The sequence below is a fragment of the Capsicum annuum genome, chromosome 11 (genome assembly GCF_002878395.1).
Source record: "Capsicum annuum cultivar UCD-10X-F1 chromosome 11, UCD10Xv1.1, whole genome shotgun sequence".
Lineage (NCBI taxonomy): Eukaryota > Viridiplantae > Streptophyta > Magnoliopsida > Solanales > Solanaceae > Capsicum > Capsicum annuum.
The window spans coordinates 233,801,236-233,826,124 of NC_061121.1; the positions used below are offsets into that span (position 1 = coordinate 233,801,236).

The 24,889-nt window shown below is 37.0% G+C and overlaps 4 protein-coding genes and 1 pseudogene across 6 annotated transcripts in view; all 5 read left to right on the plus strand.

The window, feature by feature from the left end:
* Positions 1–6: 6 nt before the first annotated feature.
* LOC124888747 (putative disease resistance RPP13-like protein 1) lies at positions 7–908 on the plus strand. The gene has a single exon (XM_047400003.1). The coding sequence runs from the start codon at positions 91–93 to the stop codon at positions 460–462; it is 372 nt and encodes a 123-aa protein (XP_047255959.1). The 5' UTR covers positions 7–90; the 3' UTR covers positions 463–908.
* Positions 535–4,146, plus strand: LOC124885241 (annotated as a pseudogene).
* On the plus strand, positions 3,173–6,564 carry LOC107854796 (ABC transporter G family member 28-like). The gene is made up of 5 exons (XM_016699800.2): positions 3,173–3,261; positions 4,523–4,610; positions 5,163–5,408; positions 5,506–5,633; positions 6,152–6,564. Exons 1-5 carry the CDS (start codon positions 3,173–3,175, stop codon positions 6,327–6,329), a joined length of 729 nt encoding a protein of 242 aa, XP_016555286.2. The 3' UTR covers positions 6,330–6,564.
* A 3,762-nt stretch (positions 6,565–10,326) lies between these two features.
* Positions 10,327–16,925, plus strand: LOC107854790 (putative disease resistance protein At3g14460). Its single transcript, XM_016699796.2, is given in 5 exon segments — positions 10,327–10,462; positions 10,552–11,738; positions 11,740–12,771; positions 12,773–14,482; positions 14,685–16,925. Coding segments are annotated over 3 exon segments (3,891 nt in total). The 5' UTR covers positions 10,327–10,462; positions 10,552–10,560; the 3' UTR covers positions 14,454–14,482; positions 14,685–16,925.
* Positions 16,926–19,272: 2,347 nt separating this feature from the next.
* LOC107854794 overlaps positions 19,273–24,889 on the plus strand; it is an 11,035-nt gene continuing 5,418 nt past the window's right edge. Inside the window, exons 1-5 of one of the 3 annotated variants that reach the window (XM_047399999.1) lie at positions 19,300–19,512; positions 19,689–19,793; positions 20,364–20,701; positions 21,697–21,853; positions 22,193–22,470. In XM_047399999.1, coding sequence (XP_047255955.1) covers positions 20,366–20,701; positions 21,697–21,853; positions 22,193–22,470 — 771 coding nt within the window. In that variant the 5' untranslated portion in view covers positions 19,300–19,512; positions 19,689–19,793; positions 20,364–20,365. Of the gene's footprint in view, positions 19,513–19,688; positions 19,794–20,356; positions 20,702–21,696; positions 21,854–22,192; positions 22,471–24,889 lie in introns of all 3 variants that reach the window. The other 2 variants (XM_016699798.2, XM_047400000.1) reach the window with 2 other exon arrangements.

Consider the following 24,889-nt stretch of genomic DNA (forward strand, 5'->3'; position numbering starts at 1 on the left):
CCTAGGGAACATCCGGAACTTGAAGAGGTCGCAAAAAAAATTGCTGCTAAGTGCAAAGGACTGCCCTTAGCTCTGAAGACGCTCGCTGGTATGTTACGCTCCGAATCAGAGTTTGAAGTGTGGAGGCGTATTTTAACAAGTGAAATATGGGATCTGGACAAGGACAATGACATATTACCAGCGTTGATGTTGAGCTACAATGAACTTCCCCCACATTTAAAGCCATGTTTTTCCTATTGTACAATATTTCCTAAAGATTATCCATTTAGGAAAGAACAAGTTATTCATCTGTGGATTGCTAATGGTCTTGTAGTACCACAGGGAGAGGAAAGAATCCAAGATTTAGGCGACCAATTCTTTAACCAGTTGAGATCAAGATCATTGTTCGATAAGGTCCGAAATCCTTCTCACGGGAACACAGAGGAATTCTTAATGCATGACCTTGTCAATGATTTAGCCTGAATTGCATCTTCAAAACTTTGTGTCAGGTTGGAAGAGTGCCAAGGAGATCATAGTCGGCACTTATCCTATTCAATGGGAATAGGTGGTGACTTTGAGAAATTGACACCCCTCAATAAATTTGAGCAGCTGAGGACATTGCTTCCAATCTTTAAGGACTTTTACCGCCCTAATCTAAGCAAGAGGGTGCTGCATAACATACTTCCAAGGCTAACATCTTTAAGGGCATTATCATTGTCTCATTACAGGATTAAGGAGCTGCCAGATGCTTTGTTTATCAAATTAAAGCTTCTGAGATTTTTGGACCTTTCTTGGACGAAGATTACAAAATTGCCCGATTCTATCTGTGCATTGTATAACTTGGAGACACTTCTCCTGTCATCTTGTGATGATCTTGAGGAGCTACCGCCACAGATGGAAAATCTAACCAACTTGCGGCACCTTGAGAAGAAGAATAATCATGTTGAAAAGTTATCGTTGGAGTGGAGTGAAAGTGATGCTGACAGTATTGCCGATAATTCACAAACCGAAAGAGACATACTTGATGAGCTACGCCCGCACACAAACATAAAAGAAGTCGAAATCTCCGGATATAGAGGGACACAATTTCCAAATTGGCTAGCTGATCTTTCATTTCTTAAGCTAGTGAAATTGTCTGTTCGCAACTGTAAGGACTGTTTTTCCTTGCCAGCACTAGGACAGCTTCCTTGTTTGAAATTCCTTTCCATTAGAAAGATGCATCGAATAACAGAGATAACGGAGGAATTCTATGGTAGTTCGTCCTCCAATAAAATTTTTAACTCTCTTGAGTGGAAGCAGTGGGACGTACTAGGGAACGGAGAGTTTCCTTCTCTTCAGTACCTTTTCATTTATGATTGCCCCAAGTTGGTTGGGAAGTCCCTGAGAATCTCAGTTCTCTGACGAATTTGATAATCTCTAGATGTCCTGAACTGAATTTGGAGACACCCATCCAACTTTCAAGATGTCTAAAAAGGTTTGAAGTTGATGGTTCTCCTAAGGCTGGAGTTGTCTTTGATGAAGCTGAACTGTTTACCTCCCAACTTGAGGGAATGAAGCAGACTGAGAAATTAGATATTAGTGATTGCATCTCTCTTACCTCCTTTCCTCTTAGTACTCTGCCGAGTACGTTGAAGAGAATAAGGATACGTCATTGCCGGAAATTGAAATTGGAGGCACCAGATAGTAGTAGGATGAATTCAAACATGTTTCTGGAGGAATTGGAACTGGATGAATGTGATTCTATATCATCACCAGAGTTGGTCCCAACAGCACGCTATTTGGAGGTAACGAGTTGCCAAAACCTTACTAGGTTTTTGATTCCTAATGGGACTGAAAGACTCGATATTACTAGGTGTAAGAATCTTGAAATACCACTTTCGGTGTCATGTGGGACCCAGATGACGTCATTGTTTATTTTCGGATGCAAATGCAGGAACTCCTTCCCTCTCTTAAGGAACTGCGACTGTGGAATTGTCCAGAAATAGAGTCCTTTCCTGATGGAGGATTGCCCTTCAATTTACAACTCCTTTGGATCAACAATTGCGAGAAACTGGTGAACGGCCGAAAGGAGTGGCTTTTACAGAGACTCCCCTCTCTCCGAGAGTTGGAGATCAACCACAATGGCAGTGACGAAGAGATTGTTGGTGGTGAGAATTGGGAGTTGCCTTGCTCTATTCCAAGTCTTACCATAGACAATCTGAAAACATTAAGCAGCCAACTTTTCAGAAGCCTCACCTCTCTTGAATCTCTAGATATTCGTAAATTACCTCAAATTCAGTCACTGCTGGAACAAGGGCTTCCCTCTCTTTCTGAGCAATGTTTGTATCACCATGATGAGCTCCATTCACTACCGACTGAAGGTCTTCGGCACCTCACTTCGCTTCAACGTCTAGAGATCAGAAATTGCCCTCAACTCCAATCTCTTGCAGAATCAGTGTTTCCCTCCTCCCTCTCTAAGCTGACAATCAGGGATTGCCCTAATCTCCAATCCCTTCCAGTAAAAGGGGTTCCCTCTTCCCTCTCTAAACTATCTATTTACAACTGCCCACTGCTCGAACCACTCCTAGAATTTGACAAGGGGGAGTACTGGTCAAAAATTGCTCATATCTCCACCATAGAGCTCGATTTCAAATACCTTTGATGATTAAAACCGAATGGTGCTCTCACAAATGTAAGTTATTCTTTCCCCGCAGAAGCTTTTTATTTTTGTTTACTTCCCTTTGTTCTTTTGTTAATTCTTTTTATTTTTTTAATCTTATTGAGCAGTGTGGAGCGTCTATTTCTCAAACTGTGTTTTGAATTCGTCGAGGGGGCTTACTAGCCAATAATTGCTCATATTTCCACTGTAAATATTGAATGGGAGTACATGTAATTATGAAAACGAGGGTGCTCCGATAGATGTAAGTTATTCTATTTTCTTAGTATCTTTTGGTTTTTGGTTACTTCTCTAGTTCTATTTGCTTGTTTGTTAATAATTCTGTTTCTTTGTAAAATCATTTTGACCAGTGAAGCTGAGGAAGCATCTTCAGATCAAGATGATATCTTTATATTTCCACCAAAACATTGAAAAAGAAATCTACTTTAGGTAGGAATTGCTCCAGAAAATTGGTAACTCAACACATTGACTCTTTTTCTTGTCTATTAACCTATCTTCTCCCTCAAATCTTTGCAGACAGAAGTATGATTCGCCATCATGAAAGCTGTTCTGCTTTGTTCTGCATTTTGTCGTCTCTTCTTCAGAGATAAAGGGTCCAACAAATGCAACCTCACTTTCCCAAGGAGGTAGCCAAGACCTTGAAAAGAGATAAAGGGTCCATCAAGCAATCAATTTGCGCTAATAAAATGGACAGGCGTATCATGATGTATTAACACTATGCTAGTCGCTAGAGGTTGAACAATGGAGAATCCTTTAGTTCTTGATTAATAGTAGTTCTTGATTAATAGAGGTCAATTGGAAGCTTCAAAAGAGATAAAGCTCTAATAGAATGCAAAGGTGTATAAAACACAAGGTTTGTTTCCAATCTATCAAAAATATAAATGTTTTCGTCCCAGTAAATTTAACAACTAAAAGCATCAGCACGGTTCAGTTTTTTGTTAATGATTATTGGATATCAACTTAGCAAATTTTATTCATTGTCAGGATTTCGGTATGCTGTTACAAATAACAACTCTTAGCTCAGTTGGTAAATAGAAATTTCTGCTGCAATTCTCTATTGAATTGAAAGTCACTCGAATGTGGTCTGACAGCAAAGTGTAAGTGAACAAAGACTAGTCATTTTTTTACCGTTCCGTGGTCTTGACTATCAGTCCAAGGTTTTGTTTTCATTGGCTGTAAACATTATACTAATGCTTTGAATTTTTATACATAAATATGCTGTGCTCATCATCAAACAACTATCTTGAAATTAAAGCTCCATAGAGAATCTATAGAAAAGATAACCACAGATAACAATCAGAAGTTTCAGGAAATAAGTACACTTCCGTTGTCAGGATTTCGGGAGATATACAACATCCAATTGTTGTCTCATTTAGATTGCTTGTTCTTACTAACCACTATACATATTTTTGTATAAATTTTGTTTGTGTTTCTTTTCTTTTTCAGAACGGGTTCATTGGGTCATAGAATGGTGGTCAACATTAGGTCTTAACAGTTCTCATCCATACAGACAAAAAATGCATCAATTTTAGAATCTGATGGAGCAAGTCCTGCAACTGCTACCTCCGATCAATCTGGGGACCTGTCGTTAGATGTCAAATCCAATGTTTTATAGAAGGACCGCATGAGATTCGACTTTTTGGCATGGCCGGACTTGTCCAATCAGAAAGCCCCTGGTGTATTGCTTCAACTTAAGTATTTCCTTGCATACCTTATTATTCTTGTTCAAGATGCATGTGTATATATGTACATATAGGTTTCTCTCCTTTTTAGTTGTATACCTTCTAATTATCGTTCAAGATGTGTGTGTGTGTGTTTATTTCGTGCTTGTAGTCCTATATGCAATTATTTGGGATTTCTCCGCTTTAATTTTTTCTTTTATACAAGGAAGCCTTGGAAATTGGTAAAGTTGCTTCCATGTGACCAGGAGGTCACGGGTTCAAGCCGTAGAAACAGCCCCTTGCAGAAATGTAAGGTGAGGCTGCATAAAACAGACCCTTATGGTCCTGTCCTTCCCCAAAACCCGCGCATAGCGGGAGCCTTAGTGCACCGGGTTGCCCTTTTACATTTTCTTCTAAACAGTTAAGACTGTAGATCAGAGTAAGCAACTAGGAAGGATGACCAATTGCGAAGCTTCTTCGGACATTTAGGGGAAAGTATTCATGCAACAGTTCATGAGAAAAATGTGTGTTAGTTCTTTTATTTTATTTACAAATGCTTTTGAGTTTGCATTTTTTTTGATGGTTGGCATCTATGATACTTCATATTGTCAGAGTTGGCAAGCAGCGATTGTGAGATGCCAGGATAGTTGGACTCTGTTTGGGAACACTTGCTGAAGTGAGTGATGAAACCATTGGATTGATGGGTACCTTTACACCGGCATTGCAGTTCGTGAATTCATTGTTACCGGCAATTCTCATACATCTTCATTACCTTATCTCACTTTACCTTAATTCTAATCTTCCAAAATGTTTTCGAGCTCTTCTCACCAGGATTCCAGCTCTTATCTAGAGATCATTTTCTCTAGATAAATTACACTACTGGAGAGAGTGCATCTGGAACGAGCAGTTTGGCATACTTTGTGGCCAAGGATAAAATTGATCATATCAATACTATTGTACAGCCTGCAGTTTATCTCTCAATGTTCTACTTCTTCAGCGATCCAAGATCTTCAAGTTTGGATAATTATCTCGTCCTGCTTTGTGTCGTACATTGTGTTACTGGGATAGCTTATGCACTTGCCATCTACTTTGAACCTGGTCAAGCTCAACTGGTGTGTACTCAGTACTTTGATCTTACAATATGTATCAACTCCAACCGTTATCCTCTATTCCCGCAATTCTCTACTAACAAACTGTTGTGTCTTTCAGTGGTCGGTGTTGCTACCAGTTGTCTTGACCCTTGTAGCAAGCAAGGACAGTGCGTTCATGTCGATAGTAGGAGATTATATCTATTCAAAGTGGGCCTTGGAAGCATTTATAATTGCAAATGCTAAAAGGTCTGGTGAATCCTTCTCCATTGTGTCTAAATTCTTCTTGCATTACGATTAACCTTTCTAACAAATACTTGCTGAAATTTAGAACGACAACAACAATAGCGATAACCAGTGTAATTCCACAAGTGGGGTTATGGAGACAGGAGAGTGTACACGACCTTACCCTACTTTGGGTGCAGGTGACGTTGTCTCCAATAGACCCTTAGCTCAAGGAAAGCATAATCACAGCATTTAGGGAAACATAAGCAGTAACAACAGCAAGAGAGTAAGAAAACTGATGCATACGAGACAGCAAGTTGTAATAGAAAAGTAGGAATGAGAAATACAGAAATAATAATACTAATACTACTGATAACGAAAAGCAAAACGCTAAACTTCCTATTACTAGCCTTCTACGTAATCATTAGCCATGATCAGCTGTTGAATATCAAATGCACCTCATATTTTGGGATTTAAGAAGTCAAATGTTGATATATTCTTTTTTTATTTTACGTCTTCATTTTCATTTTCATGACTTTTAGGTACTCTGGGGTGTGGCTTATCACAAGATGTGGTGTACTAATGAAAAGAGGCTTCGCGCTTGATCATTGGTACCCTAGCTTACTAAAACTCATCCTTCTTGGCGTTATCAGTCGCTGCGTAGCATTTTTGTTATTGAAACTTTCCAGAAAAAATAAGACTTCATTGTTGCTGTCTTGATTCATCACTCAAGGAAGAATGCCAGTTTACAGTTTCAATACGATGACGAAAATGTTGGGAAGCCTCAAAAAGTTGGGTCCCTTGTGAAGATTATTGTACATAACCTTGATATGATTCTTGCCAAAAATGTAATTTACTGGAAACAGATGGTATATAGCAGCAGGAGTCAATTAAAGAGGTTATATGATTCTTTCTTCTTTAGATGGAAAATCAAATGTAACATGTGTTAACAGCAGTTTCTTTTGTAGCCTTGAACCTCCAGAGAAATAACCGAAAATGTTCGTCCCGTCTCCATGAAGTTGACAAGGATATGACTGAGAGTACACTTCAGAAATTGGAGGTTATACCCAAAAGTTGATAAAGATCAGGATATTAAAATCAAAGTATGTAAATTGTTATGCAGCCAACTGTGATAATAGCATAAATTCAGTTTTGAGCAGACAGTACATCTTTTCTGTCCACAAAATTCTCCTATTTTTTTTTTTTTTGTTTCTTTTTGATTGGTTACATCGAAGGGGATTCTTGGATTAACTAGTAAAGTTGCTGCCGTGTGTTCAAGCCGTGGAAACAGCCTCTGGCAGAAATGCAAGTAAGGCTGCATACAATAGACCCTTGTGGTCCGGTCCTTTCCCGGACCCCTCACATTGCAGGTGCTTTAGTGCACCGGGCTGCTCTTTGACCGGTAAAGTCATCTCATGTTTTTTGGATCAGCAAAGAAGAAAAATAGTGCTGGTATTCCATTCACGAAGCCTGTGCACCCTTTTCATCAGGTTTAGTTGGCAATGAGATTGTGTTTGTGCACAAACTTGCCTGTTGGTATTTCCCTCCATTCTCTCACTGCAATCACAAAAGTCGTGTATTAAAATAGTTGAGTTAGACGAACCACATCTTACATGTGTATGCACAAAAATGAGAACACACTCTAATAGTTTAGTTAGATGAATAAAGGAGACACTCGAAGTTGGAAGGATACACAAGTACCGAGCTACAAGTCTTATGACACAGGAACGGGGTTCTCTAAAAAGCCAAGGTCGTGGGTGGCCAATAGAGCCCCACTTGTATAAGTTCAACATTCATATGGCTTGGTTCAAGTTGATGCATCATTACCACTTTCAGCAACAATCTGTCATCCTAGTAAGTCTTTATATTATGTGCAGCAGCTCTCGGTGTTCTGTTGCTGAATCAAACATGCTATGAATACGAGTCCGAAGCTGAAAAGGATAATTTTTGGAGAAAAAATACCAAAGGGGATAATGAATGTTGAAAATCCAAATGGGACAAAACGCCCTTGGCCCAGCAATTTAGAAGTCGCAAGTGGGCCAGTAACTTGTAAGTTGCTATGCCCACCAGTGACTTCTTATAATTTTTCTTCTCTATATAAGTTTTTTCTCCGTGTTTTGTTTGAGTTAACTCTTTCTCTTTCAACTCCTTGTTTTATTGAATAAGTTGTAAAATATATCTTTTTGTTGTATAAAGATGAGTGAGGATTCAATAAAACTAAATTTTTGTTTCACATGAAACGCGTTCTGTAAGATATAGTCGATCGCTTGTAGTTATACAAGTGTATCCATTATCTCTTAAATACGAGTGATTGCAACGTCTACTAAGGAACAAAATGGGTCAAAGTAATTCTAAAGTTGTGGTGGTTATTACCGGGTGATATCCAACGTCTTTTTCAGCCAATGGAGTTACAACGTAGGGTGAGACTTGTATTTGAAGTGATGATTCTTTGTCTTTATTTCTTCGTACTGTTGAAATTTTTGATAATCGCATCAACTTAATGAGCCTTGATATGTATTTGTCGTCTTATTGTTCAAGAATCCACCGACAATGAATTTGATCTTTGTGATACTACATCCTACCCAATTTAAATTAACCTAAAACGATGGTTTCCTTTCTCTAGCATGCCAAATCCATCAAAGAGAAAAGAACATGTTTTCTCCACCACTATCTTCCAAATATCCTCCATATATATGTCGGAAAGAATGCGGAATTTTTTTAGAAGATAACTGTATCTTTAATTGTGCTAATGTTTTCATTAGATTAACCACATTACTAATGTCATAGATTTCGAGGTATTAGTAATACATACCTCGATATACAATGGAATTTATAATTAAAAATATACCAAACAATTTACAAATAATACACAAGGCTAATGCATAAATTATTTTTTTAGTACACTCTATACGAGTTGTATAAGTTGAAAACACTACCAAACAATGAGTTAAATAGCACCAAATCTAACACATATATATTAGTTTCTCTAATACCTCCTACCAAATGATGTCTTTCCTTCCCAACAACCATGGATATCATTTAGTTTGGTTGAATAGTACTTATTAAAAAATAGAGAGTTCAAAAATCTACTAACAAAAACATACTCAATCTTCGTTTAAAAAGGAATAATTTATTTTGCTTTAACACGAAATTTAAGAAAATAAAGAAAGTTTTTAAATTTTGTATGAGCAAATTTGGCTATTAAGCCTCTTCTAGTTTCCAAAAGCAAAATGGCCTACCAAGAAAATTTGACTATTCAGACTCTTCAAGTTTTCAATTAGCAAAATGACCTACTTCTATATTCTCATCTGTTGGATTAATAATAAATTTATTCATATATAGGTCGGATCGATAATCAATTTGTCAGATCGACAACCGATTTGTCGAATCGATAATTGATATGTCTATATATCGGTCGGATAGATAATAGATCTGTCTAAAAATGAGTCATTTTCTTTTTTTAAAAAAAAACTTGTAGTCTATTTAATTAAAAAGAATACTTGAAAGGGCCATTTAAAAAATCTCAATTTTGTGGCCTTAAATTAAAATTCAGTCAAATATATTAAAATATTTTTAATATTGTGATCTTAAGCATGTCACGTTAAAAGTTAAAAATAAAGTATGCCAAAAAAATAAAAGGGTCAATCTTTGAAACGGACTAAAAAAATATAGGTCAAGGTAGTAGTACATATTGACATTTATGCCCTTCAAAAACACTAAGTACAAAATTAAATATGTATGTATTATCAGCTGGTGATATCTATCATATGTTGTCGTTTATGTGTTTCGATTATCGTATTATTTGCTTGCTAGTTGCTAAATTTTCTTCACTGTTTTCCTCTACTTTGTACCTGAATTTTCTACACTTACGCTGAGGGTTTTTCGGAAAAAACCTCTCTACCTAGCCTAGTAGTGATAAGGTTTGTGTATACTATACCCTCTACAGACTTTACTTGTAGAATTTCACTATGTATTATGTATGTTGTGGTTGTTGTTGGTTTGCTGTGTTAAAATATATAAAAGTAAGTACTTAATAAGATGTATAATACAACAAATACATGTATTATTCCTCTTATAGGTTGATTGGTGACAAATGAACTGTATCGATTACTTTTGGCACAACTTGTGTTGTCTTGGTCTTCTGTGGGCTGTGTAGACTCTAGTCCTTTCCAATAACCCAATAGTCAATATAGATGACTGCAGAAATGATGTATTCCCTCCGTTTCAATTCAAGTGTTTTAGTTTGATCGGGCAGGATGTTTAAAAAATTAAAAGGAGACTTTTGAATTTTATGATTTTAAATTAAAGATGTGTATGGTCTTTTAAATCTTGCGGTCTTAAGTTTTCCATGTAGAATGTTGGAATTGAAAAATGAACTAAATATAGAAAAAAGCATTCTTTTTTAAAACAAACCACAAAACGAAAGTAAGACACTTAAATTGGAACGGAGGAAGTATATAATTTCTAACAGATTTGTTTTGTTGATTAATCTTCACTTAATAATCCCCCAGAGTTAAAAAATGTAAGTAGACATTGGTAGTTCTGCTGACACACACTCCTTTCATATACCATGCTTGTGTCCCACACTTGGGTCCCCTTCTTATTACACCCCACAAGTACCCTTCCTCTCTTGCCTCAATTATTCAATTAAGAAAGTGATGAATAGTAAAAAAAAACCACTGTATTATGAAGTCTTTGTCTTCTTGTGGATGAAAAGTCATACTGTCAGCTGTAGATTGTAATTAATAGTGACAAACATATTTGTACCAATTACAAGTAAGAACACTAACAAAAGAGAGAGGAAGAGAAATACTGATCATTCTTGTTTGCAAATTACTCTTAGCATTCAACAGGTAAAATAAAGTTAATATTTGGAGATAGAGACGTTCATCTTCTCAAAATTCTTAAAATCAATTTTGTGGTTCCTTGTTTTTCTTTGTAGATTTCAGAAATGGAGATTGGCTTAGCAGTTGGTGGTGCATTTCTGTCTTCAGCTTTGAATGTTCTCTTTGATAGGCTTGCTCCTCATGGTGATCTGCTCAACATGTTTCAGAAGAATAAGCATGATGTTCGACTCTTAAAGAAGCTGAAAATGACTTTGGTTGGCCTTCAGGCTGTGCTAAGTGATGCAGAGAATAAGCAGGCCTCAAATCAACATGTGAGCCAGTGGCTTAATGAACTTTGAGATGCTGTGGACGGCGCTGAAAACTTAATGGAACAAGTCAGTTATGAGTCTTTGAGGCTTAAGGTGGAAGGTCAACTTCGAAATCTTGCAGAAACAAGTAACCAGCAAGTAAGTGACCTCAACCTGAGCTTGAGTGATGATTATTTTCTTAACGTAAAGGAGAAGTTGGAAGAGACCATTGAAACATTGGAGGATCTGCAAAAGCAAATTGGTCTCCTTGGCTTAAAGGAGCATTTTGCTTTGACTAAACAAGAAACTAGGAGACATTCAACTTCTTTGGTTGATGAATCTGATGTCTTTGGTCGGCAGAATGAAATAGAGGAATTGATTGACCATTTATTGTCCAAGGATGCAAGTGAAAAAAGTCCGGCTGTTGTCCCTATTGTTGGAATGGGGGGCGTGGACAAGACAACACTTGGTAAAGCTGCTTACAATGATGAGAAGGTGCAAAGCCATTTTAATTTAACAGCTTGGTTTTGTGTGTCTGAGCCATATGATGCTTTCAGAATAACAAAAGGGTTACTTCAACAAATTGGCTCATTGCAGGTTGATGACAATCTTAATCAGCTGCAAGTCAAATTGAAGGAAAGCTTAAAGGGGAAGAGGTTTCTTATTGTTCTGGATGATATGTGGAATGAAAACTATAACGAGTGGAATGACTTGTGGAATGTTTTTGTTCAAGGAGGTATTGGAAGTAAGATCATTGTGACGACACGTAAAGAGAGTGTTGCCTTGATGATGCAAACTGAGCAAATTAGTATGGATACCTTTTCAATTGATGACTCTTGGTCTTTATTTAAAAGACATGCATTTGAAAACATGGACCCTATGGAACATCCGGAACTTGAAGAGGTCGGAAAACAAATTGTAGCTAAGTGCAAAGGACTGCCCTTAGCTCTGAAGACGCTCACTGGTATGTCACGCTCCAAATCAGAGTTGAAAGGTGGAGATTATTTTGAGAAGTGAGACATGGGACCTGTCAAAAAATGACATATTACCAGCGTTGATGTTGAGCTACAATGAACTTCCCCCAGATTTAAAGCCATGTTTTTCCTATTGTGCAATATTTCCTAAAGATTATCCATTTAGGAAAGAACAAGTTATTCATCTGTGGATTGCTAATGGTCTTGTAGAACAACGGGGAGATGAAAGAATTCAAGATTTAGGCAACCAATACTTTAATGAGTTGAGATCAAGATCGTTGTTCGAAAGGGTCCCAGAATCTTCTGAAAGAGACGGAGGGAAATTCTTAATGCATGATCTTGTCAATGATTTGGCCCAAATTGCATCTTCAAAACTTTGTGTCAGGTTGGAAGAATGCCAAGGATCTCATATGTTGGAACAAAGTCGGCATATGTCGTATGTAATGGGGAAAGGTGGTGACTTAGAGAAATTGAATCCGCTCTCTAAGTCAGAGCAGCTGAGGACATTGCTTCCAATCAATATCCAGGACCTTTACAACCCTTTTATAAGCAAGAGTGTGCTGCATAACATACTGCCAAGTCTAATATCCTTGAGGGCATTATCATTATCTCATTACTGGATTAAGGAGTTGCCAGATGCTTTGTTTATCAAATTAAAGCTCTTGAGATTTTTGGACCTTTCTTGGACAGAGATTATAAAGTTGCCCGATTCTATCTGTGCATTGTATAACTTGGCGACACTTCTCATGTCATCTTGTAGATATCTTGAGGAGTTACCGCTGCAGATGGAAAAGCTAGTCAACTTGCGGCACCTTGACATAAGCAACACTTTTCACTTGAAGATGCCGCTACATCAGAGCAAGTTGAAAAGCCTCCAAGTGCTAGTGGGAGCCAAGTTTCTTCTAGGTGGTTTGAGAATGGAAGATTTGGGTCAACTGCATAACTTGTATGGATCTCTATCAATTCTAGAGTTGCAAATTGTGGTTGATAGAAGGGAAGCTCTGAAGTCAAAGATGAGGGAAAAGGAACATGTTGAGAAGTTATCTTTGAAGTGGAAGTATTGCCGACAATTCACAAACTGAAAGAGACATACTTGATGAGCTACGCCCATACTCAAATATAAAAGGACTCCAAATCTCCGGATATAGAGGGACACAATTTCCAAATTGGCTAGCTGATCCTTCGTTTCTTAAGCTGCTAGTACAATTGTCTCTTAGCAACTGTAAGGACTGTTTTTCCTTGCCAGCACTAGGACAACTTCCTTGTTTGAAAATCCTTTCCATTAGAGAGATGCATCGAATAACAGAGGTGACGGAAGATTTCTATGGTAGTCCGTCCTCCGAAAAGCCTTTTAACTCTCTTGAGAAGCTTGAATTTGCAAAGATGCCTGAGTGGAAGCAATGGCACGTTCTAGAGAACAGAGAGTTTCCTGCACTTCAGAAACTTTCAATTGAAAATTGTCCGAAGTTGATGGGAAAGCTGCCTGAAAATCTTTGTTCTCTGACAGAACTGAGATTTTCAAGATGTCCTGAACTCAATTTGGAGACACCCATCCATCTTTCAAGTCTAAAATGGTTTGAAGGTGATGATTCTCCTAAGGTTGGAGTTATTTTTGATGAAGCTGAACTGTTTACCTCCCAACTTGAGTTAATGAAGCAGATTGAGGAGTTATATATTAGTGATTGCAACTCTCTTACCTCCTTGCCTACTAGCACTCTACCGAGTACCTTGAAGCATCTAACGATATGTCATTGCCGGAAATTGAAATTGGATCTGCATGAATGTGATTCTATATCATCACCTGAGTCGGTCCCAAGAGTACGCACTTTGTCGATATGGAGTTGCCAAAACCTTACTAGGTTTTTGATTCCTAATGGGACTGAAAGACACGGTATTCGTTGTTGTGAGAATCTTGAAATACTTTCGGTGGCATGTGGAATCCAGATGACGACATTGATTATTTCGGAATGCAAAAAGCTGAAGTGGCTGCCAGAAGGTATGCAGGAACTCCTTCCATCTCTTGAGGAACTGCGACTGTCTGATTGTCCAGAAATAGAGTCCTTTCCTGGTGGAGGATTGCCCTTCAATTTACAACTCCTTGTGATTGAAAGTTGCAAGAAACTGGTGAACGGCCAAAAGGGGTGGTGTCTACATAGACTCCCCTCTCTCAGAGCATTGGACAGCTACCACGATGGCAGTGATGAAGAGATTGTTGGTGGTGAGAATTGGGAGTTGCCTTGCTCTATTCAAAGTCTTACCATAGACAATCTGAAAACATTAAGCAGCCAACTTCTCAAAAGCCTCACCTCTCTTGAATATCTAGATACACGTAAATTACCTCAAATTCAGTCACTGCTGGAACAAGGGCCTCCCTCCTCTCTTTCTAAGCTACATTTATATCTCCATAATGAGCTCCATTCACTACCGATTAAAGGTCTTCGGCACCTCACTTCGCTTCAAAGTCTAGAGATCAGCAGTTGCCATCAACTCCAATCACTTCCTGAATCAGGGCTTCCCTCTTCTCTTTCTGAGCTGACCATCAGGGATTACCCTAACCTCCAATCCCTTCCAATAAAATGGATCGCATCTTCCCTCTCTAAACTATCTATTTGCAGCTGCCCATTTCTCAAACCACTCCTAGAATTTGACAAGGGGGAGTACTGGCCAGAAATTGCTCATATTCCTCAAATATATATCGGTGTTACGATATTTGACCACGAATCAGAATGCCTGTGATGATTAATAAAAAAGAAGCTCCCACAGATGTAAGTTTTTCTTTTTACCCAGTAGCTTTTTATCATACACAATAGTTTGATATGTCAGTCCTTGATGTATAAGTCTTTTGAAATACGAGTCATTTCTTATTTGAAAAAGCTAGAGATGAAATAGACATACCACAGTGAATACGCCTGCCTATGCATTACTAGAAGTTTCATCAAATAATTCTTGTTTCTTCCCCTTCTCCAGTTACTTGAGTAAGGAGGATGCGGTTTAGAGCTGCTCATGTTCACCCTTGTTGATACAAGCACGATCATGAAGATGGACACTTTTGAGTATTTTGAATGCAACAGACAGAGTGTACGAGTTGAAGTGTAAAAAGGGCTCCAAAGTCGCCCCTCTATTGCACTCCATAGGTTCCATTTTGTTCATTCAACACTAAGGGGCACTTTTGTCATTTTGTCTCTTATTGTAATAAGTCTATAAATAGAACATGTTAGGGTTTTAGGTGATTGGTTGTTGAATGTTGATGATAGAACACATATTTTGAGAGGGAGAGCCTCCCTAGGCCGAAACTAGGACATGAGCAAGTGTGGATTCACTTGGGAATTTGTATTGCTTGGAAACGATGGTGCTTGAGCGGTGAAATCCCCTCGTGTCTTCGTAAGAGTGTGGTGTTGCTATCGTAAGTTCTAGGGGTCCTTAGATTTAATATATCTTTGGGTTCTTGGGTCTTATTGTAGTGTATGTCTCACTATCTATCTCTACATTTCATGTCTTAGTTAGTGTTGTTTAGGGAAACCGTTGGTTATTGTTGTTCATGTATCTTGTAACCGTTTGTTGTTGTTATTATCCTTATCATATTGTTATCTATCTTCTTGTGTTCATCATGTTTTAGTGGCTGTTTTGGTGTATAAATACACCTTGTTTCCTTGTATTCTTGTGTTGTAGTTGTTTGACCGAAACTAGGTCTCAAAGGGGTCCTCGGATTCCTCTTGATTTGTGGACTGTTTTGACCTTTTCTTGTGTTCCTTGGTCTTCTTGTGTCACTTGTGCTTTGATAACGTCTAGAATCTTATCATCCTCCGGAAATGCAGAGTTTCTAAAGTCTACTAGAATATCCAAGGTATACGTGGAAAAAATTCTGGTTCCTATATATCAAAAATACGCAAGGTTGTTTCCAGCTAATTCAGCATCTAAAAGCATCAGAACAATGAATTACCTGGCTTCAACTATCAGCGTGTTTTTAGTCTTCTTTTTTCTTGATCAGTATTTTCGTAACAATTGCTCTTAGCTCAGTTGGTGAAAGGAGAGTTAACTTTCTTCGTTAGGAATTGGTAGCTATTTCATGAATCTAGTTTTTGCCTAAATCATAGTAAAAGACTGTCCGTTTCACCATTCATGTAATGCTAAATTTTTTCGTTGTTTTACATTTGTCTCTTTGCTTGAAGTTTCATTGCAATAGCAATTCTTGTATTCTTGAAGTTTCTTTGAGCAAGGAAGAGGTGCTCCGGGGTAGTGATTGTATCCAATCAGTGTCGATAAAGGTCTTCCTTCATCGCTCTACATTCTGACAGTCATTAATCTCTCTATCTCTGAATTATGTATGTACGACGTCCATTGCTTGAACCATGTTCACACGTGAGACTTGTGAGGGCTAGCCTAAAATTTATTTGTTCCCATCTAAAAGGATCGGGTGGTAAACACATCTAAGGATGAAGTTCCTGCTACTAGGAACAATAGTTACACTTCGGATAACCTTCCAGTTATTTTAAAAAATTTCCCCTTGCTTGTTTATTAGCTAGTTTCAGTTTTGTTGTTATTTGCGGAATCATTTGGAAGGGCATGAATTCTGGGAATAATAAAATCTCTATTGCACAATGAGGTATACTTTGCCTATTCCTTGTAAGAAAACTCCAGAAAAAATGAAATAAAAAATGAAAGACGATTTTCAAACACTGTTTTTTTTAACGTTAAGTAGCTTTATTCATTGATCTTCAATGTTTCAACAGCATGGCATTTGATAGGTAATACTAATGATTGATGAATGTTGACTTCTTCCGTATCTCTATAGTTGAATGGAAACTGATCGTCACTTTCCAACTTCATATTTTTTGTTTGTATTTGTTTCCTTTTTTACTTTCCTATTTTTAAAGTCAGCCTCATATGGAAGCCGGGAACTTTAAAATCAGCATTGATTTGCATTGGAAATGAAGTTATGATATTAGAACTATGCCAAATGTCTGAATGAGAACTCCTAGAGTTGGGGACTAGGAACCGAATTTCGTGCAAATACAAGTGTCTATTTGTGTATTACATAAAACTATGTGAGATGTTTAACAATTGAGAAACCTTCAATTCTTGATTAATCGTTAAACCAGTGACATCAGAGATGAATTAACAGCTCGCTCCCTTGACACTGCTTTGTTATTCTAGCTTCGTCAGCACTAAAAATTGCTTGTGAGCCATATCTGGCATATTAAAATTACTTTACTCGGAATTCAGTTATTTAGGATCCATTTTTGTAGTGAAATAAAACCATGATATTTCGCTACTTGTCTTGAGGAATTATTCATTTTTAGCTATAGACACATGGTTGATCTGTTATTGTAATTCCTAAAATGGCTAAAAGTTCTAACCTTTCTTTTTAATTTGCTTTCAGTTACGTTTTCCTTGAGTAAGGAGGTTACGATTTTCCAAGTCGTGCAGCCATCTATTTTGGCTTGCTTGAGATATATGAAGCATGACTTGCTGCAAATGGAACATACAACTCTAATGGAACCCAAAGGTACACGAGAAAAGAAAGTTGTTTTATGTAACACACAAAAGAGCATATCGTACATTATGGTTAGATTATAAGGGAAGATCTTAGTTTTTCATTTTTAGGAATTTAACATGGCTAAATGAATATTTGGGAAGGGAAAAGTTTTGAAGGTCTCTCTGGTAGTAGAAGAAGGGAAAGTTGTTGAATCATTAAGTAGTATTCATTGTTATGTGAATTGAACATAAAGACAATGACTGTAATACCCGTCTATTTTGACAGATGAAGCATAACTTGCTGCAAAGGGAACATACAGCTCTACTGGAGCTTAATGAGGTACATAGAAAAAATGTTGTTTAATGTAACACACAAGAGACTTTTGTACATTATGATTATTATAAATATATTGCATTTTCATTGTTAGGATTTGGACGAAGTGTTCAAAATTATCTTGGATGGGAAAAGTTTTGAAGGTCTCTTTTCAAAATGAGATGGAAAATCTGTTGAAGCTTTCAATGGTATTTAATCTTATTTTGGTTTGATCGTCAAAACCAGGGGAAAGGCAATGAAGTCTATCCTTTTCGGAATGAATTCAACGTTAGATAACAAAAAAGGATTTACTCATGTTTCAGTTACCAAGATGCTTATATATGTGGTAGTAGTAGTTTATTTTACTTGCTAAAAAACGTCATCTCTTATTAATTCTTTTAGTTTAAGCGGATGCATATAACCTTTTCAAAATATGATGCAGTCTTACTTAACACGTCTATTGCAGTCCGATATCTAGATATCGTGACAGTTAATTTTGAGGATTTCTTCTTTGTTTGTCATTGTAGGAGCTGTTCAATATTGTCTTCGTTGTCTTAAAGTCTGTCAATTCTTGGAATCCCAAGGAAGTAGTTTGATGAGAATAAAAGTAGTTTGATGTAACACATAAAAGAACATGTTGTATATTATGGTTTATAAATATATTGTTATGAGGCCATATATTTTGGTCAAATCTTTGAAAATCTCTTGCAAGATTTTTACTTGGAGCCAAAGTTTGATTTTGGGGTTGGAAACTTTTATATGACATCATCCATGACATCAAGTACTTGGAGACCAAGAACTTTTTTGCTGTTTCTTAGTCTGTATGTTGTAGTTTTAGCAAATAAACATATTGCTGCTAACTGGTGTCAAAAAGGATGACTCAGAAAACCAAAGAGTAATTGAATTATGGGAAAAGACTCAAATATGCCACTGAACTATCAGAAATGACTCATTTATGTCATCCGTTAGAAGTTCGGCTCATTCATGTTATCGCTGTTACAAAACCGACCCATCCATGCCATTATTTTTAACTGTGATTTTTTAAAAACGACTTTGCCACATGGCCTCATAATAGAGGTCCACGTAATTAAGTAAAATAAATCAATATTATTTAAAAAATATGACACTCAGCAATTTAACCCTTTCTTAAGCGGCAAACCGGTGCACAAGGCATCCCACAGAGTCCGGGTATGGGGAAGGTCCGCACCGCAATGGGTGTGATGTAGACAACCTACCCTAATGCAAGCTTTTCGATGCTCATTAATCCTATTCATAGGACAATTAATTTCATTTTATGAGGAGACAAGAATGATCTACAGTTTAGAGAACATGTCCACACTGTCTTCACTTATCCTTCTCTCTGGCAAAATTTGGAAAGTAGAAAATGTCTAATGTCTTGTAAAAGTAATGCCTGTTTAAGACACCTAAGTTTATTATAAATATCTATTATTATGTCCAAAACACATACTAGACCTGCTCATGTGCTTCTTTGAGGAACAATAAAGGTATAATACACTGTGGATTAATAAATTCTTAAAAGATGGTGAATGACTACACTATTTTTGCAAGAAAGTAATTTACTAGAACAGTTTTTTATGAGTAAAACATAGTCATGATATTATAGGCCAAGTAACAAACACTATAATGAGATTCATTTTTGGCAAGCAGGCTGCTGCGCGAGTACCCTTTTTTTGACTTTTGCTGCAATAGAGGAGATTTTCATTGGACTAGTTAAAAGACAAAGATAACACACCGGGTTTACATAACCACTTGGGCACCCCAAGTACCCTTCCTCTCTTTCCTCAATTATTCAATTTAGAAAGAGATGAATTGTATAAAGTAGACTCTGAAGTCTTCGTCTTCTTGTTGGATGAAAAGTCAAACCTTTGATAAGTTAATAGAAGCAAACATTGTTGTACCAATTACAAGTAAGAGCACTAGCAAAAGAGAGAGGGAGAGAAATCACAGATCATTCTTGTTTGCAAATTACTCTTAGCATTCGAACAGGTAAAATAAAGTTGTTAATATTTTATTTGAAGATAGAAACATTTATCTTCTCATAATTCTTAAAATCTTTTTTGTGGTTCCTTTGTTTTTCTTTGCATCTTATCTTATCACTCTCCAAAAAAAGAACTTTCTTTTGCATCTAATGTATATTCAATTTTCAATTTTGTTTTATCAAGGAACAACTACTTGAGATTTCAATATTGAGACGGAAAGTATGTTTATGTTGCCCTTATAGCTTTAGGGACTCAATTTTGAAATTGACACATCACACAAAACAGCAGGTAACTTGTTCTTCCTTTTTGACCATTTTATTTCATCAAGTTATAAATGATATATTAATTACAATTAACAAAATATTTCAGTATGATTGATTCTTTTGCATCGCCCCTCCCCCCCTTACTTTTTTTGGTTTTCATCGTGAGTTGAAATTCTTTTCATTTTGTGTTTGTGTGATGAGTGGAGAAACCCATGGATGCATGATGTATGTAAAGGAAAAAGACTGATTTCTTCTCGCCTAATTAGAATCTTGGTTTCTAGGACTTCTCACTTTTTGGTGCACCATTCATGTCGTGTCGATACAAAGTGTAGGTGTTACGTCTGTCTATATTGTATTTGGTCAACGGATTTTAAATATTTTATTGAATATCAACAGTGAAATTTGAGATAGATACAATATTTATGCAATCTACATAAGTCATTATTAAATAATTCTTCAATATTCTAGTGCAATAATTCAACCTCTTATTCAATTCTAAAACAAATTCATCATGTGAAAAGATGAGCTTACATTTATTTTGAGTCCCTCACTTAACCATTTTTGTGGTTCCTTTGTTTTGCTTTGTGGATTTCAGAAATGGCCGAGATTGCCTTAGCAGTTGGTTGTGTAGTTGGTGGTGCATTTCTGAATGTTCTCTTTGAAAGGATTGCTAGTTGGGTTGAGCTGCTCAAGAAGAATAAGCATGATGATAGGCTTTTAGAGAAGCTGGAGGACATTTTGCTTGGTCTTCAGATTGAGCGAAGTGCTGCAGAGAATAAGCAGGCATCAGATTCACTCGTGAGGAAGTGGTTGAATAAGCTTCAGCATGATGTAAATGTCGATGCAAACCTCTTGGAAGAAGTCAATTATGAGGCTTTGAGGCTTAAGGTGGAAGGTCAACTTCGAAATCTTGAAGAAAAAAGCAACCAGCAAGTAAGTTACGTCTGTTAGAGTGGGTAAAAGTCTCACATTGATTAGGGAATAGACTGGTGGTTTGCTTATATGGACTTGGGCAATCCTCCCCTCCTGAGCTAGCTTTTGAGGTTGAGTTAGACCCAAGTTCCATTCTTGACATGGTATCAGAGCTAGGTCCATTCCCGTTTTGGGCTCCCGGTCCATGCACCAGTGCCAGTTAGGCCTGGGCGTGAGGGGGGGTGTTAGAGTGGGTAAAAGTCCCACATTGGTTGGGAAATGGACTAGTAGTTTGCTTATATGGACTTGGGTAATCCTCACCTCTTGAGCTAGCTTTTGAGGTTGAGTTAGGCCCAGGTCCATCCCCGTTTTGGGCTCCCGCTCCACGCGCCAGTACCAGTTGGTGTTAGAGTGGGTAAAAGTCCCACATTGGTTAGGGAATGGACTGGTGGTTTGCTTATATGGACTTAGGCAATCCTCCCCTCCTGAGCTAGCTTTTGAGGTTGAGTTAGGCCCAAGGTCCATTCTTGACAACATCAACCTGAGCTAAAGGAGAAGTTGGAAGACACCATTGAAACATTGGAGTTGTTGGAAAAGCAAATCGGTCGCCTTGTCTTACAGAAGCATTTAGATTCAGGTAAAAAAAATAGAAATTAGAACACCTTCAATTTCTGTGGTTGAATCTGATGTAACCCACGTTACAACCTGACCAATCTAGATTTGGGCTAGGAAATAGGTACCCCATATTGAAGCCCGACTAATTCGAATTCACGTCAAAAGTTCCACTATGAAAGTAAAACCACGTTACTGAACCATTTTTCAATTTGTGCGTGTCATCTTGTTTCGGGGAGGGGGGGGGGGGGGGGCATTGCTCTATTTGCTTACTATGGTTTTTTGTTTAATGAACCATTTTCCAATTTGTGCGTCTCATTATCCTGCAGTTGCAAATGCTCAATTTTTTTACTAGTGTATTTGGTTACTGACCATTTCTTGATTATTTTTTTTCTTATTTGTAGAAGAAGAGTACTAAGAAGAATGAAGGAGGAGAAAAGAAGAAGGAAGGAGGAGGAGAAGAGAATAAGAAGGATGGAGGAAACTTAAGTGTTGTTTTGAAATCATGTCAGTGTGAAGGATGCGTTAGTACAGTTGTCAAAGCCATTCGAAGTATTGGAGGTATACTATACACTATAAATTGAATGAAAATTGATATTTTGTTTTTGTTGTTGTTCTCTTTGGTAATGTTGTGTTTCAATTTCTGCATTTTTGCTTCAACTGAACAAAAAATTGGAGTCGTTTGGTCATGAAAACTTATCAGAGTCTGTTTTTTTGAATATTTATGAGTAATTTGGAGCCAAAAAAAAAATGAAAACATCTTTACAGTGAATTCCTGAAAATTTCAAAATTGCGGAGATTTTTGGTCAAATATATTTTTTGGAATTTGAAGAAAAATTGTTGTTTTTAACGTTATTTTCTCCTTTTCAGTTTCTTAGTATTGATTGTATGTTCATATAGGTGTGGAGAAAGTTATGTGTGATGTAGATTCGAAGAAACTAACTGTAATTGGAAAAGTTGATCCGGTGATGTTACGAGAGGAAGTTGAACGGAAAACACAGAAGAATGTTGAAGTTGTCTCTCCGATACCGAAAAAGGACGGTAAGGGAAAAGGAGGTGGCGACAATGGCAGTGATAATGGCGCCGGAGAGGAGAAGAAGAAGATGCAGAAGCAGAACAAGGAAAAGGATTCAAGGGAGAACACAGGAGGAGAAGATAAAAAAAACAAAGCGAAAGAGGTACTTTAATTAAAATTTACTGATAAATTTAGTAAGCGTTTGGCCATGAAAATGTAAGTTGCACGCACTCTTCAAAAATGTCTATGAGTGTGTGTTGGAGGATCCAAAAATAGTGGATTTTTGAACGATCAGCAACAACATTTTTGGAGAGTCCGAGCAACTTAGATGGAAATTACGACTACTTTAATTAAGTAGTTTTTGTTTTCAAAGTGAAATATGATATTTGTGGATCCTGTGAGTAATTTGGAGCGAAAATAGTTTTACGGAGTGAAATATGATATTTGCGCATCTTGTGGGTAATTTGGAGTGAAAATAGTTTTACAGAGTGAAATATGATATTAGCGGATTCTGTGAGTAATTTGGAGTGAAAATAGTTATCCGGAGTGAAATATGATATTTGCAAATCCTGTGAGTAATTTGGAGCAAAAATAGTTTTTCTAAAAAAGCCTCTCTATCTCTTACTTAAGAGTTAAAAGGTCTTCGTACATTATCTTTTTCAGACCTCACTTCTGAGGTTTCACTAGATATGTTGTTGTTGCTTCTCCTTGTTTTTTAGTCGGGATCTTTCAGAAAGAGTCTCTCTACTTTTCAATGCAACAATGAAAAAGTCTGTGTACACTCTCTTCTTTCAGACCTTGCTTGTGAAGTTTCACAAGGTATATTATTGTTGTCGCTTCTCCTTGTTTGTTTCCTTTTTTTAAAAAGAAAATCATTTCAATTCACTATCCATATTGGAGCTGGATTAATTTGAATTGATGTTATCTAGAGTCTGCTCGAAGAAAGTCCTTTCTATCAAAATTTTTTGTATATCCGAAACTCAAATTGAGACCACTGATTAAGGAGAACGAGCACCATAACCTTTGATGTTTCCGTAGGTTTTGGAGCTAGATTAATTTGAAATCATGTTATCTAGAGTTTGTTCGAAGAATGTTTTTTCTATTAAAAATTTTTTCATATCCAAAACTCAAATTGAGAACTTAAGGAGAAATAATTGTCATGACCTGAACTAAGGCCTGGCCGTAACGGACATCCCGAACCATGAAGGCCTGAAACGCCCTTCTCTATCTGGTAATCATGCACAACATTCATCTAAATAAAGAAGATGCGGAAACATAATCTGCTACAGAAACATGGTTAATTCTGATTTCAACATAAGTATGGAAACTGTAAATCAACTACATCTAAATAACATCTGACTCAGTCAGCGAAATCTCTACTATATGAAAATCTGATAACTCCCTGAAATTGGAACAAGGTCCCCAGTAGACCAAAACGGAAATAAATGATGTAATCTGAAAAGACAGGCCTTCTGGAATAAAGAAGGCTCACCAAATAGACACCTGCAACTCGGTCTGATAAACTCCACTGCTTTTCTGGGCCCCTAGACTGAGCCTCAGAACCTGGAGGGAGGAGAGGGGGGGTCAATATAGATGTATAGGTACGCAAAGTAATTCAAAATAAAGCTTTTATATAAATAAAATAGTTGAGAGCAACTTGGCAAAACATTATACATCAAGTGGTTTTCAAAACATATGGGCACTTTCTGAAAACGTGTAACCTTTTTGTCAGTGCAAATTCTGATCTTTGTATTACTTCTCAGTTAAGTAGAACTCCCCTACAATTCTGATATTCCACGGGCTATATGGAATCCGCCATTGACTCGGCGAGGAAGCCTCCAACTCGAGTGTGCCACAAGGGTTGGAGTTTTTTATTCTGATACGCCACAGGGCTCTAGGCCAGCATAATATATAAACATAAACCCGGATCGACAAATCATGGTTTTGGGCAAAGAGTTTTCTGAACTCATGCCTTCTTCGGAAAACCACCTAAACTCTCTTTATGCCCAATTTTATCCTGTTCTGAATCATGAATGTTTCTAGTTTCAACATCTGAAAAGTCTAATTTCAAACATTCATTCTATTCTGTTTTGAATTATCATGGCATAATCTGAATTGGTGTCGTCATACCAAGGCTTGCAAGTCCTATTTCTGAGTCATAATGCAATAAGCATGATCTTTCATTAAAACATAGTTCAGACCACCAAATCATGCAATTTGTATAAGAGATTTCATGTTCTGAAACATAAGTCAAAACTATGCACAAATCCTTCAAACATAAGGTGGTCATGTGCTTTTGGCAACACCATGCATCTTTCATTATATGTACATTCAACATTTATCAATACAAACAACCCTCTCTTTTGAATTCAAGATTCATAACCAAATCATTCATAAATCAACGCTTTTCGTAACAAGCTTTTCAAGATGCATTTCAAAACAATTCATATCATGTGAAACCTGGAAACAATCACATCAAGAGAGAGATTTCATGTGAGGCATGCTCTCAATTCAATAAATTAATCTTAAAACACATGCTTGCATATATATATATATATATATATATATATATATATATATAT

Coding starts and splice junctions, on each gene's coding strand:
- LOC124888747 (XM_047400003.1), top strand. CDS start 91: ATGTTACGCTCCGAATCAGAGTTTGAAGTGTGGAGGCGTATTTTAACA.
- LOC107854796 (XM_016699800.2), top strand. CDS start 3,173: ATGAAAGCTGTTCTGCTTTGTTCTGCATTTTGTCGTCTCTTCTTCAGA. Junction 3,262..4,522: donor AACCTCACTTTCCCAAGGAG/GTAGCCAAGACC, acceptor CTTTTATACAAG/GAAGCCTTGGAAATTGGTAA. Junction 4,611..5,162: donor GCCCCTTGCAGAAATGTAAG/GTGAGGCTGCAT, acceptor CATTTTCTCTAG/ATAAATTACACTACTGGAGA.